The sequence below is a fragment of the Arachis ipaensis genome, chromosome B02, assembly GCF_000816755.2.
Source record: "Arachis ipaensis cultivar K30076 chromosome B02, Araip1.1, whole genome shotgun sequence".
NCBI lineage: Eukaryota > Viridiplantae > Streptophyta > Magnoliopsida > Fabales > Fabaceae > Arachis > Arachis ipaensis.
This window is the reverse complement of record NC_029786.2, coordinates 7309303-7323521: the sequence shown is the minus strand read 5'-3', so window position 1 is coordinate 7323521 and position 14219 is coordinate 7309303. Positions and strand designations below refer to the sequence as shown.

General features: G+C 33.9%; 2 protein-coding genes across 4 annotated transcripts; both read right to left on the bottom strand.

Annotated features, from left to right (window-relative positions):
• LOC107626720 (trichohyalin-like) lies at positions 2307-6528 on the bottom strand. The gene is given in 4 exon segments (XM_021116811.1): positions 2307-2658; positions 2661-2967; positions 3232-4056; positions 4793-6528. Coding segments are annotated over 4 exon segments (2667 nt in total). The 5' UTR covers positions 6074-6528; the 3' UTR covers positions 2307-2404.
• Positions 9187-13605, bottom strand: LOC107626719 (golgin subfamily A member 6-like protein 1). 3 transcript variants are annotated; one of them, XM_021115320.1, is made up of 5 exons: positions 13365-13605; positions 11213-13174; positions 10206-10661; positions 9641-9813; positions 9187-9565 (listed from the first exon to the last, which is right to left on the bottom strand). In XM_021115320.1, the coding sequence occupies exons 2-5, from the start codon at positions 13152-13154 to the stop codon at positions 9521-9523; spliced, it is 2616 nt and encodes an 871-aa protein (XP_020970979.1). In that variant the 5' UTR covers positions 13155-13174; positions 13365-13605; the 3' UTR covers positions 9187-9520. The 3 variants fall into 3 exon arrangements, with proteins under 3 accessions (XP_020970979.1, XP_020970978.1, XP_016185104.1); XM_021115319.1 differs by having other exon boundaries at positions 9187-9533; XM_016329618.2 differs by lacking the exon at positions 13365-13605 and having other exon boundaries at positions 9187-9533; positions 11213-13298.

Genomic DNA, 14219 nt, shown 5'->3' with positions numbered 1-14219 from the left:
CAGTTTTCGGCCCAGAAATACAGACTAGAGCCAGGAGATAGCAGAGACTCAAGGGAGATTCACACAAGAATGGTTATGCCCACTCCAAGTTAAGCGTGGACCCTACGAAGCAAGTGGTCTCCATCCATCAATTGAAGACGTGCTGATTGCTTTAATTAATTCTGATTTAAACTTTATTTTTTAATTTAAAATAGGAAAAGATATTATTTTAATTTTAGAAGATAGATTTTAAATTAATTAGGATTAGATATAAAAGGGGATTGGAATTATTCTACAAGGGAATTCCATTCCACCTCAACCAAAATACATTTTATCAGAATCCTTATTTTCTCTCTTAATCATGAGCAACTAAACCTCCACTGTTAAGGTTAAGACCTCTGTTTATTGTATGGATTGATTTTATTATTTTTCTATTTTAATTTATGTACTGATTTATATTTCAAGAATTGTTTTCGCTCTTTATCTTATGAATTTGGGTGGAATGGAAGTATGACCCTCTTTCTAATTGCGTTCTTGTATAACTTGGAAAAGCTCTTTACTTGAACAACAGCTTGAAAACACATTCTCCTAAATCTCTAATTATCTGGACTTAACGGGATATGTGACATATAATCCTCTTATATTTGAGTAATTAGAATTTCTGTGGCATATAACTAGAATTGAACTTCACCCCTAATTGGAATTAATTGACCAAGGAATTGGCTGTTGATGAATTTTAGAGGAGACTAGAAAGATCTAAGGAATTAGGGTCTAGTCACATATAGTTTGCCATGAATTAAATCTTGCATGATTAAAATAATTAGTAAGAAAAGTCAATCCGAAAAATAGATAACTCTGAAACCTTAACTGCCTTCTCCATATTTTATTTCCAACTTATTTATTCGCCTGTCTTTAATTGAATGCTTTTTGAACTCTCAAACATTACTTTCTGTTTGCCTAACTAAGTAAATTAATCAACCATTGTTGCTTAGTCCTTCAATCCTCGTGGGATCGACCCTCATTCACCTGAGGTATTACTTGGTACGACCCGGTGCACTTGCCGGTTAGTTTGTGGGTTATAAACACCGCACCAGATGTTTATTACATTTAATGAGTTATTTATAGAAAATTAATTATTGGGGGTTATAAACTTATTGTATTGTTTATAACGGTAAGTTATAATAAATATAAGAGTAAGGTATCGTTTTTGTCCCCAACGTTTGGGGTAAATCCTATTTGTGTCCCTAACGTTTAAATCGTCCTATTTGTATCCCTAACGTTTGTAAAAGTGATTCAATGTTATCCTGTCGTCAATTACACATCATGAGCGCTTTAGTTTGAGTTTAAAAATCCATTCTTGAAGTTAAAATACAAATGTTTGGGATAGAATCGATGATCTACTCCGAAAAATAGCTCATCAAATGTTGAAACTAATTTCTACAACATTTACATAATTCACTTTTCTAGGAACATAATTGAATCTAAACACAAATAATGGGTATAATATTAAAATTGAACACATCCAAGTGAGACCTAATTGAGAATGAATACATCCAAGTGAGAATAATTGAAAAATATAATCTGATTTGTTAGTATAATTGATAGTAGGATAACATTGAATCACTTTTATAAACGTTAAGGATACAAATAGGACGATTTAAACGTTAGGGACACAAATAGGACTTACCCCAAACGTTGAGGACAAAAACGATACTTTACTCTAAATATAAGGATATGCATTCAATGTCTTTGTAGGTTAATTTCTAATTATCAGTGTTTTTTATTTTTTTATATAGTTTTTTTTTTTTGCTAATTTGAAAATAATAGGTGATTTGGTAAAAAATTAAGTGGTTGATTTTAAAATTTTGCCAAATAAGTGACGTTGTTGACATGGCATTAGTAGGAGGAAAAACATGTCTTAAAAGTAATGCGAGTAAACTTATGTATCTACTTTTATATATTAAGAATAGATAAGTAAAATAACCAATTTTTTTTAGATGATTCTATTAAAGAAAGATAATCAAAATAAATTTAGAAAAAAAATAAGCACAACAAATTTTATTTCTAAAAGAAAAAGAATGACATGAAAAAGATGGTTTACCAATGGGAGAACTACCCATAACAAATGGCATATAACAAATCATCATTTATTTTTCTTTTAGAAACATGTTATGTTTTTGTTTTTTTATTTTTAAACAAATGAGAGAAACACCCATACACTATTTCATTTAAGGGTGAAATTTTAAGTATAATAACAATGGTGACCAATAATAAAGTCTACGAAAATTATTAGTCCAATAATCCACAGTACTTCTCACCCATCATGATACACGAAGAAACATGCTAATGTTCCACCTAAATTTAACAAGGGCTCTATCACCTTTTGATTGCACTTTAAAGTTTAAACAGTAACTCATTTCTAAAATCATTGCTCGACAAAGTTCTTAAGGTTCTTCAGCCACCCCAAGTATTCCTTGTTGTCTTTACTAAACATGTATTCCTGTAAGAAATTTGTTGTGCTGGGCTTGATTCCCCGGATCTCAAGATACTTGTGAAAAGCCTTTTGCAGATTTTCATCCAAATCTGTGAATTCTGGTCCCTCGTATGCAAGCTGGTCCTCAGATTCATCGAGATTCTTCAATGATAAGCTATCAATGGTAATCTCATCAGGGAAAACCGCACTCCAAACTCGAGACACACTCCATTTCCTTTGAAGACACTCACAATTAAAGGAATAGGAATGCTAGATTCACTACTCTTCTCTCCTTCATCATCATCCTCCTCATTTTCCTCAAGTGCTACATTAGTGATGTCAACTTGAACCTTAATAGTTTCATCTTGGTATTGTCTCTTAAGTTGTATGGTTCTTTCTCCAGGATTGTCTTCGATTTCAAAAGGAAAATCATCCGGAATTTCAACATGCTGTGATTGGTTATTGTTACGGATCCGAACCACGGATCCTACGTCTGGAATGGTCCCCGAACCCGGTTACCCAGATCCGACCCGCTTCGCCCTTCTAGAAGGCCCGGAACCGGCCCTCTAGAGCTCCTAACTAACTTTCGAATTCAAACGTCTCCCTTATCTTAGCCAAACAAGATAAGATAAGATAACTACCATCACCTATAAGTAGAGGACCCAGGTCCCTCCAGGTATTCATTCATTCCTCACACCTTATACCTCTTAGATCCATTCTGACTTGAGCATCGGAGTGTCTTTGCAGGTACCTCCCCACATTGCTCCAGTCAAGTGATCCGGCATCTGCCTCAACCCGCAAGTTCTCGATCCATCTCTCAACTCGTACCAGAGACATCTTGTACAGTTATCATCGTAGGCGCATTTGATCTCAGATTCAAGAACTTGAACGAGGTTTTTATCGGCACTTGTCTTCGTCGCAAAGCTGTTAGCAAAGCGAAGAGAAGAAGCTACAACAGTACGAGTGGCTGTCTCTCCGCTGAGCAAGACGCCAGCAGAGAGAACGTTGTGGAAGGTTCTGGAGGAAGCACGGCTTAGCGCGGTGTACATGGCCATTTGAGAGCTGGGGTTTGGACAGAATAGAGGAGCAAAACGAGTAACATTTGCTTCAAACTGCTTCTGTGTTGACTTGAGCAACTCCATGAGCTCTTCATACTTTTTCTCTTTGAAGCTGAGCTTCTTCTCTAGTCTCTCAAACTGCTTCTCTTTTGACTTGAGTTTTTTTGTTCGTACTTCAATCTTACTCTCTCTTGACCTAAGCTTCTCCATCTGCCCTTCAAAATTCTCCTTGTTTAATGCATACTTCTCAACTTGGCATTCGAGCTCCTTCTCTCTTGACTCAAGCTCCTTAATCCAGCTTTTATTTTGCTTCTTTTCTGAATTGAGTTTCTTAACTTGTTCTTCATATTGCTTCTCTTTGGATTCAAGTTCCTTCAATTTGTATTCAAAATACTCCTTGTTTCTTGCAAACTCTTCCACTTGGCTTTTAAGCTCCTTCTCTCTTGTTTCGAGCTCTTGTGCTTTGCCTTCAAATAGACTCTTTTCTGAATTGAGTTTGCTCACCTGTTCTTCATACTGCTTCTCTTTTGATTCAAGCTCATTTAACTTTGTTGGGAATAAGTAGTATGACCACAATCCAATCAATCACGTGTCAAATAATTTGTTATTGTTATTATATTAAAATATTAATATAATAACGTCCTTCATTAAATTTAGAGATTTATCATTGTGATAGTGATCACAATATTGAGAGATAAATCTTTTATAATTTAATCTAAATTGTTCTTAGTCATAGGATTATTAAAAAGGACATTAATAATCCGGAAAGATTAATATATATATAATGGTCTTCATTGGATGAAGATTAATAGATCTCATTTATTAAATTATATATATAAATTTGAATTGAGATTCAAATTTAAAATCAGTAACAAATCTCATACTATATATATGTATGCCAAGAGTAGAGGAATTACAGAAGAGAAACGAGAGAGAATAAAACATAAGGGTTTTATTCCTTTACCTCTACACACATAAACGTATGTGAGCCTGATTCTTGGAGAAGAATTTTATGGCGTGCAAAGAGTTGCAAGAGGTTTCTCAATTTAGATCAAATGTCCATTGGTCAAGGAGTTGACAGCAAAGGTTGGTCTCGGTGTGGATACACATAGCGCCTTCGTACTATCGAAGGAGAAAAAGATTTTTACGAGCGTACTCAAGTATTTAGATCTGATCTACTATATATTGTTTATTGGAATAAAGTTTAAGCACAAAAATAGATCTTTAAGGATTACTTTCTTGTCTTCCGCTGCGTGTTATGAACACATGGTAATCCTACAAACTTGTAATCAAAATGTTCCTTTTTTAAGGCAAACTCCTCCACTTGGCTTTGAAGTTCTTTCTCTCTTGATTGGAGCTCTTTCACTTTGCTTTCAATTCCACTCTTCTCTGAATTGAGCTTGTTCACTCGTTCTTCATAGTGCTTCTCTTTCGAATCAAGCTCATTTAATTTGCAGTCAAAATTCACCTTCTTTAAAACAAACTCCTCCACTTGCCTTTTATGTTCCTCCTCTCTTAACTGGATCTCCTTCACTTTGCCTTCAATTCGTCCATTTTCTGACTCAAGTTCATTCACTCGTTCTTCATATTGCTTCTCATTTGATTCGAGCTCTTCCACCCGTGCTGCAAATTCCTTTTCTTTGGACTGAAGCTCCTTCAACTGAACATGATGATATCCATTTAATGAAATTACCTTAAGTAACTTCCTATTTTCTAATTGCAACTTCTCAGCTTCGGCATCAATCAGTTTCTTCATTGCATCAATCTCTCCCACTTTGGTCTTAAGTTCCTTTGTACACTTAGCAATTTTCTTTGAAAGATCCTTCAGTTCCTCTTCCTTCATTTCCCTTTTCTTGTCAAAGTTATCCAGCACTAGAAGAAATTCTTTCTGTTCTACATTGAGCTCCTCTTCACACTGTCTCCTCAAGTCCTCCATCAAACGGAGCTGTGATTCCTTTTCTTTAATTTGCTCATCATACTCTTCAAGTTCCCTCAACATCTTCTTGTGAAGTTCATCGCGTTCATTGATCACCATTGCCACTGCTTCAAGTTCCCTGACATATTGTTGCTCCTTTAACCTTAAATGCTTCCCAAATTCTCCAATCAGCTTCTGCATGTGATTGAACTGATCTCCCTTTGCTTCAAACTCTTTCTGGCGCTGTTCAATGCATCTTTGGATTGATCCATGTTCTCTCCTTTTGATTGCAAGATCCCAGGAATAAGAACTCAATTCTCCTTGAATAGAACCAACCTGTTTTCTCTTACTTTCAAGCTCTTTGCACAGCTCCTCAATATCTTTCTCTAGGGAGTGCAATTGCAACCTCTTCTCTTCAACTTCTCTCCTTGTTTGGCATTCCTCAACAGAATATTGAACCAATGCAGGTTCTTTATCTACCAAGTCCTGTTCAGAAGAGGCTTTCAACTTCTTAACCGAAGATTGCAAGTAATCAAACTTATCTTGTTCTAGTAATCTCTTGCCATTACCAATACAATCTTTGCTTCCTCCCTCAACTTCTGAAATACCCTTCTCAACAAAGCTATCATTTTTATCCTGAAAGCTCATTACTCACCTCAACTAAAATCCTGGGAGAAAAAGGGGACCAAAAAGAAAAGAAAAGAAGATTTTTCACTAAGAAATGAGTTCTATTAACTGAATAATACATGTCGGCATGGATGATCAAGTAAAAGGCACAAACTTTAAAATGAAACACACAGAAATTAAACAAATTATAGAAATGAAAAACGATCAGGAGAGTGTAAGATAGATGGTGGCACCTTGAATGGCAAGAGAGAAGGAGGAAGGTGAAAACTTTATAGGATATAGAAGCAGAAAACAGAGCAAGGAAGCTGAAAGGGTTAGAACGGAGAAGAGAAAGGGTGTGTAAAAGATTAAGAGTAGCAATTGGTATGCCTTGTTCAATAAGGATTCATAGTACTGTATCCGGAAAATTTTTTAGCTGTCCACTGTCTTTTGAAAACTTTGATCATATTTGTAGTCAAAGATCATTAGACAGACATTTTGAAGTTGGACAAAATCAAATGATGTTTTATTAATGTAAGCCGTGTTTAATAAGATCTTTAGTCAATTTAAGTCAACAGAAACTTTCAGTGACTAGTAAATGCAATGTGTGGTACAATGTCACTTTATGAAATTGAGAATGATATAATTAATTTTTATCTTTTTATTCAAATTAATAATTTTTGCTCTTATTATACTTTCTTTTGTCACTACCAGTTATGTTTAACTTTTTTTTTTTTATCAATATAATAGAGAATGTGCTTCAGGAAATTAAATTTTAATAAAATAAAATTAAATATAAGAGATGGAAAAGAAGAGAAAGACTACAATAATAACAATAACCATTGTGGTGGTGGAAGCTAGAGTGGCGATAGAGGGCAACAATTGTGATGGTGGTAATAGCAGTGAATACAGAGAAGGTTTGAGAAAAAATTTAAATATTAGGTAAAAAAAGTGCAAATTAAAGATAGAGTACTTTTAAAATATTTGACAAATGTTAAAAATAAAAGCAAATTTTATCCAAACTAATTAAAGTGTATATCTTACCTACACTTTTTTAAATATGAAAAAACCTCGTATTTTTACAAGCAATTCACACTAACTATACATTTATACTTACTCAAAATATTATCTCCGGGTAGAGTTTTTGTTTCGTTCTAAGGGGTACTATATTAGGTCATTAATTTCTTTGTCCTTAGCACTATAAACCTTAGGAATGTCTTGTTAGTTGTTATTGTTTCTACTAACACTAGTTTTTTACTAAGATAATTAGTAAGTTAATTTTGTAGATTAATAATAATTATGCTCACTTGATTTATTCTTTGATGTTTAAGATTAACTAAGTGAAATTAATCCATCATAATTATTATAGTTGTGGTTATGACAAAAAAGGGATTCCATAACTCATCCCAAGTCAAGATTTTATTTATATTTTAAATCACAATTCCATCAATTTTGAGTCTTACTTTTTTATATTACATATATAATTTTTTTATTCCTTTATTAGTTTATTAATTACAATTTTGATTGTTCTTTAATTCTTTTAATTGCTTGCTTCCTTATTGAAAAATCCCTTTATTTTCACAGCCAAAATTGTATGCTCGTTGTCACTAGTTCCTAGGAAAGACGACCCAATGTTTAATTACTTTCGGTTATTATTTTAATTTGAATTTAAACTTTAATGGTGGGAGAAGTTACTTGTTGGTTTGGACTATACTATCAACGAAGAAATTGTTTTGCTAAATTTTCGAACCATCATAATCCCCTCTATCATAAGTCGAACATAAAACTTAAACAATTGATTATAGTTAGAGATAGAAAATCTACCTGAAAGACAGATACACAGAATACGGAAGAAGCGATATCCAATTATTCTCAGAAAAATAGCATCATTCTAATGAAAAAGAAAACTTATTAAACTCACAACATGAAACTAATTAATTCAACAAACTACACAAAATCAAACACTGTTAATCACACCCTACTTAACCTACATTAACTTAATTATGATTTCTGTTTATGTTAAATTAACATAAGAAATCTTAATCACAAACTGCATTACCCTATTTTGATCAATAATTTGATAATAAAGTAAATAACAAAACTCCATACTCACAACAAAATCTGAGAAAACTAAAAACCACAAACCAAACTTTAACCACAAACTTCATTACCATAATTTAGTCAACAATTTAGTAAAATACTTAAAGTCACAAAAAAAATATGAAAAACAATAAAAAAAAACTATATCAAATTCTAATCACAAACTTCATTACACTAATTTAATCAATAATTTCATAAACTATTTAATAAAAAATCTTAAATTCACATAAAATGTTAATAAAATTAAAAAATTATGCCAAACTTACCTTTGATAGTGGCTACAGGATACTGGAACAGTGGTGGTACTAGTAGTGACGACAACACCAACAACAGTGGCCACCAAGAACAGAGGCGGCATTCCCAACTTCCTCAACGGTGACCAACAGCGACAACGTCCAGCGACAGTGACACCAAAGGCTCTGGCAGGTGATGGCGACACCGACAGCACCTCCTCCAACACCAAAGCACGAGAGGAGAGAGAGCAAGCCAGAGGAGAGAGAGAGAGAGAGTGAACTCAGACAAATGAGGAAGGGGGAGTTCGCGTTTGCATTCTAAATCAGTTTACCGTCAACTTTATCGCCAGATTACTCTGACAGTAAATTGGTAAAACGTAGTTAAATTGATTTATTGTCGGTTTTGGTAACTGTGGCGCCAACAAAATCATATTTTGCGCTCCTAATCAACGTTGGATTTAGTGTCAAAATATAGAATTTGATGGTAAATATTTTTGAAAAATCTAAACTACTTTTCCGACGCAAAATTTGCCGCTAATTCCACCGATAACCGTCGACGCTAAATCCGACAATTCTCAGTAATTCTATTTGTAGGTTTTTACAAAAAAATTTGGTATGTATTTAGACATCAACTTTACTCTTCTTATTTCATTTTATTATCATCCTCACTTTTTCATTTTGATAGGTGTCAAATAGATACTGAATTTTTGGTGTGTTAAAACATTATTGCGTTGAATTAGACTAATGAAGAATAATTAATTTTTCTTTTCTTTTTTTAAGAAAAAAAAAAGGAAAGATAAGAGGAAAAAATTGAACAGCAGATGGAATTTGCCCTGATTATTTTACATCATTACTTTTTGTTTTGTCAATTTTTCATTCTAGACACGTCTAAAAATCTAAAAATTAAGAGCATTGAAACCTCAACCTTTACAATTTTAGTATTTATGTATATTTTTATTATTCACAACCCCTAACTAGTTTAAGTTTTAACTAACACCTTTTCTTGTAACAAACTGGATGTTGGCCTTGACAATATTTGCCATATGCCTTTTTAGCTTAACAATGTGATCTTCAACCTCATCAACCAGTTCTTTACATTCTATGTTGTTCTCTCTGATGAACTGCAGAATAGTTTTCAGGCTTGAAATTCCTTCATCTATGGACTCAACCTGAAGTTCAATTTCAGCATGTTACTACCATGCTAAAAGGAAAAAGAATAAACAATCAAAAAAAGAAAAAAGCAACAAAAAGGACATGAAAAAAGAAAGAAAGAAACCTTAGTTTCAATGGACTTGTTTTCCTTGTAATTTTTCTCACAATTCAACTTTGCCTTGTTCACATGTGCTTGCAACTGATGAATTGGTTGATACTTCTCAGCCAACTCATATGCACAAATGAATCTAACAGCTTCAATATATTGCTGATTCTTGATGAGATTCTCAACAAAATCTGTTAGATGCAGAAAAATCCCATGACACCAAGATCTAGCAGAAGAAGTCTTAACTTGTGCAATTCAAAATTCTTAGAGGTGAATAGAGGACTTTTAAGAAAATACATACAATGGAAGATACTAAGGTAGAGTCCATAAAATTCCCTACAACTGTTTCATGTGATCAAATTTAGACAAGAGTTGTGCAATCTCTTCAAAAATATTTTCCACTAGTAATTTTTAAAGAAACAAGTATGCTTATATCCATAAAATTTTAGGGGAACAGAAACAAGTCATATCCTACATTTTTTGACAATTAATAGATATATATGATCATATGCCATATCAGAAATACTTTGAATCAATAAATGACAAAAGCTCTACTAAGCAAGACAGTTTTAAATTAACTTACCAAAGATTTTATTCACAAAACCGAGAATCCGAAACAGCTCTACAGCTTCCTTGTGCCGAGCAGCAATTTGGAGAAACTTTAATACTTCATCCTCATTAAAAGAGGAAACTAATCCATAAATTGACAAAATCATCAAGAAACCAAGAACTACTAAAGAATTTTCAGTACTTGCTCTCATGTTAGCTTTCAAATAAAGTGCAAACTTCATTGCCTCTTCTCTAACATGAGGTTTAATGACGGGGGAGATTCTCATTAGCTGTTCAAGCAGAAAGATGTGGCTATGGTCTCCCTGGCTACAAAATGGAAGCATTGGATCTTTCATTATTTCCAAAATTAGTTCTGCTGGATCTGATTGACTCTGCAGATAAACTAAAATGTTATTGTGAAAATCTGTTTGCTCATCATTTGAGAAAAGCTCGAAACTTCTTACATCGCTGCCACGACGTAATTGATTATCTGCATGTTAGCAGTAAGTATGATTAGCTAGCAGATGCTTAATCCCTCTTAACCAAAAATTAAAAAACATAACAAATCAAGTGTTATGGCACCATAGAATATAAATCTGAGCTGGTAAGATACATTGGTGACAGTTGAAAAGCCATTTACAAGAAAAATCATTAAGGCACCATAATGAACTGTTTGAACTGATGTTGTAACTCAGAAGCCTAGCTCCATGAAAAATAGTTTGAAACAAAAATCTACATTAGTATTCTATATATTTCTAGCGATGCAATAATGTTAACCACTTAACTTAGGAAGCAATTACTATGTGAGGCTTTTTGCAGTTAAGAGCTTTGGCAAATGCTTACAAAAGAAAACTGGGGAAGGATCAATATAATTCCTTCAGTTTCACTATATATACATATGTTAAAACCCAGAGACACACAACAAAATCCTGAATTAAGATATTTTTAGTAAAATACATTAGATCCGGTTAATAGAAATATCAGAATCAATGAAAGAGTTGAACTATTGTTTAAACAAACTAACAGCAGAAGCACATTTACCCTGCACATTTTCCTCTCTCAATGATTTTTTCGACGGTTCAGACTGCAGCATTTTAAGCCCACGCTTCTTCCATTTCTCTTCAAATTGATTCTTTTTTGACTCAAAAATTTTCATTTCTGCTTGAAACTGCTTCTGTGTCGACTTAAGTATCTCCATGAGCTTTTCATACTTCTTCTCTTTGAAGCTGAGCTTCTTCTCTAGTCTCTCAAATTTCTTCTCTTTTGACTTGAGTTTTTTTGTTCGTACTTCAATCTTACTCTCTCTTGACCTAAGCTTCTCCATCTGGCCTTCAAAATTCTTCTCTTTTAATTGGAGCTCCTTCAATTGGAACTCATAATTCTCCTTGTTTAATGCATACTTCTCGACTTGGCATTCGAGCTCCTTCTCTCTTGCGTCAGGCTCCTTAATCCAGCCTTTAATTTGGTTTTTTTCTGAATTGAGTTTCTTAACTTGTTCTTCATATTGCTTCTCTTTGGATTCAAGCTCCTTCAATTTGTATTCAAAATACTCCTTGTTTCTTGCAAACTCTTCCACTTGGCTTTTAAGCTCCTTCTCTCTTGTTTCGAGCTCTTGTGCTTTGCCTTCAAATAGACTCTTTTCTGAATTGAGTTTGCTCACCTGTTCTTCATACTGCTTCTCTTTTGATTCAAGCTCATTTAACTTGTAATCAAAATGTTCCTTTTTTAAGGCAAACTCCTCCACTTGGCTTTGAAGTTCTTTCTCTCTTGATTGGAGCTCTTTCACTTTGCCTTCAAATTGACTCTTCACTGAATTGAGCTTCTTCACTCGTTCTTCATAGTGCTTCTCTTTCGAATCAAGCTCATTTAATTTGCAGTCAAAATTCACCTTCTTTAAAACAAACTCCTCCACTTGCCTTTTATGTTCCTCCTCTCTTAACTGGATCTCCTTCACTTTGCCTTCAATTCGTCCATTTTCTGACTCAAGTTCATTCACTCGTTCTTCATATTGCTTCTCATTTGATTCGAGCTCTTCCACCCGTGCTGCAAATTCCTTTTCTTTGGACTGAAGCTCCTTCAACTGAACATGATGATATCCCTTTAATGAAATTACCTTAAGTAACTTCCTATTTTCTAATTGCAACTTCTCAGCTTCGGCATCAATCAGTTTCTTCATTGCATCAATCTCTCCCACTTTGGTCTTAAGTTCCTTTGTACACTTAGCAATTTTCTTTGAAAGATCCTTCAGTTCCTCCTCCTTCATTTCCCTTTTCTTGTCAAAGTTATCCAGCACTAGAAGAAATTCTTTCTGTTCTACCTTGAGCTCCTCTTCACACTGTCTCCTCAAGTCCTCCATCAAACGGAGCTGTGATTCCTTTTCTTTAATTTGCTCATCACACTCTTCAAGTTCCGTCAACATCTTCTTGTGAAGTTCATCGCGTTCATTGATCACCATTGCCACTGCTTCAAGTTCCCTGACATATTGTTGCTCCTTTAACCTTAAATGCTTCCCAAATTCTCCAATCAGCTTCTGCATGTGATTGAACTGATCTCCCTTTGCTTCAAACTCTTTCTGGCGCTGTTCAATGCATCTTTGGATTGATCCATGTTCTCTCCTTTTGATTGCAAGATCCCAGGAATAAGAACTCAATTCTCCTTGAATAGAACCAACCTGTTTTCTCTTACTTTCAAGCTCTTTGCACAGCTCCTCAATATCTTTCTCTAGGGAGTGCAATTGCAACCTCTTCTCTTCAACTTCTCTCTTTGTTTGGCATTCCTCAATAGAATATTGAACCAATGCAGGTGCTTTATCTACCAAGTCCTGTTCAGAAGAGGCTTTCAACTTCTTAACCGAAGATTGCAAGTAATCAAACTTATCTTGTTCTAGTAATCTCTTGCCATTACCAATACAATCTTTGCTTCCTCCCTCAACTTCTGAAATACCCTTCTCAACAAAGCTATCATTTTTATCCTGAAAGCTCATTACTCACCTCAACTAAAATCCTGGGAGAAAAAGGGGACCCAAAAAAAAAAAAGAAGATTTTTCACTAAGAAATCAGTTCTATTAACTGAATAATATCTCTAGGCATGGATGTTCAAGTAAAAGGAACAAACTTTAAAACGAAACACACAGAAATGAATCAAAAATGAAAAATGAAAAACGATGAGGAGAGTGTAAGATAGATGGTGGTACCTTGAATGACAAGAATAGAAGAGGAAGGTGAAAACTTTATAGGATATAGAAGCAGAAAACAGAGCAAGGGAAGCTGAGAAGGTTAGAACGGAGAAGAGAAAGGGTGTGTAAAAGACAGAGTAGCAATTGGTTTGCCTCGTTCAATAAGGATTCATAGTACTATATCCGGAAAATTTCTGAGCTGTCCACTGTCTTTTGAAAGCTTGATCATTTGCTAAAGATTATTAGACAGACATTTTGAAGTTTGAACAAATCAAATGATGTTTTATTAATGTAAGCCGTGTTTAATAAGAGATCTTTAGTTAATTTTAACTCAATAGAAACTTTGAGTGACTAGTAAATTTAATGAAGTGAATACTCAATTCAATTCGATCCTTGATAAATTATTCGAAGGACCATGAGACTTTCAAATAAAAAAATAGGAATGTTAGAGGCCAGCAACTTTGTAATTTGTAGCCATTAAATAGCCATTAATAATGGTTTTAATGGTGTGAGATTTCATCTAATGACTCACTTTTCTTTGCTGGTTACATGCTGGCCAGAATTTAACAAAGTTGCTGGCCCCTAGACTTTTCCTAAAAAAAATCTTTTTTGGTCCTTGATATTTAACTTTACGAGACTAGTTAGTCCCTACTCCCTATATACTCACGTGATATGTTTTTTTTTTTTTCCACCAAAGATAGGAGACTCGAACCCGCAACCTCTTAATTGAGTATGGGGAGACTATGTCATTTGAGCTATTACTCATTGACACGTGATATGTTATTAATCACTAAAATATCTTCTATTTAATTTTCATAAGCAAAAACAATTTAAAAATAAAAAATATTTTTTAATTTTTTACAATAAATTTAG

Bases quoted from the DNA above. Each gene is read 5' to 3' on its own strand.
- LOC107626719 (XM_021115319.1), bottom strand. From the start codon at position 13,154: ATGAGCTTTCAGGATAAAAATGATAGCTTTGTTGAGAAGGGTATTTCA. The intron at 10,662-11,212 runs GTAAATGTGCTT...GCTAACATGCAG, and splicing joins GAGAGAGGAAAATGTGCAGG to ATAATCAATTACGTCGTGGC. The intron at 9,814-10,205 runs GTAAGTTAATTT...TGCATCTAACAG, and splicing joins TTTTGTGAATAAAATCTTTG to ATTTTGTTGAGAATCTCATC.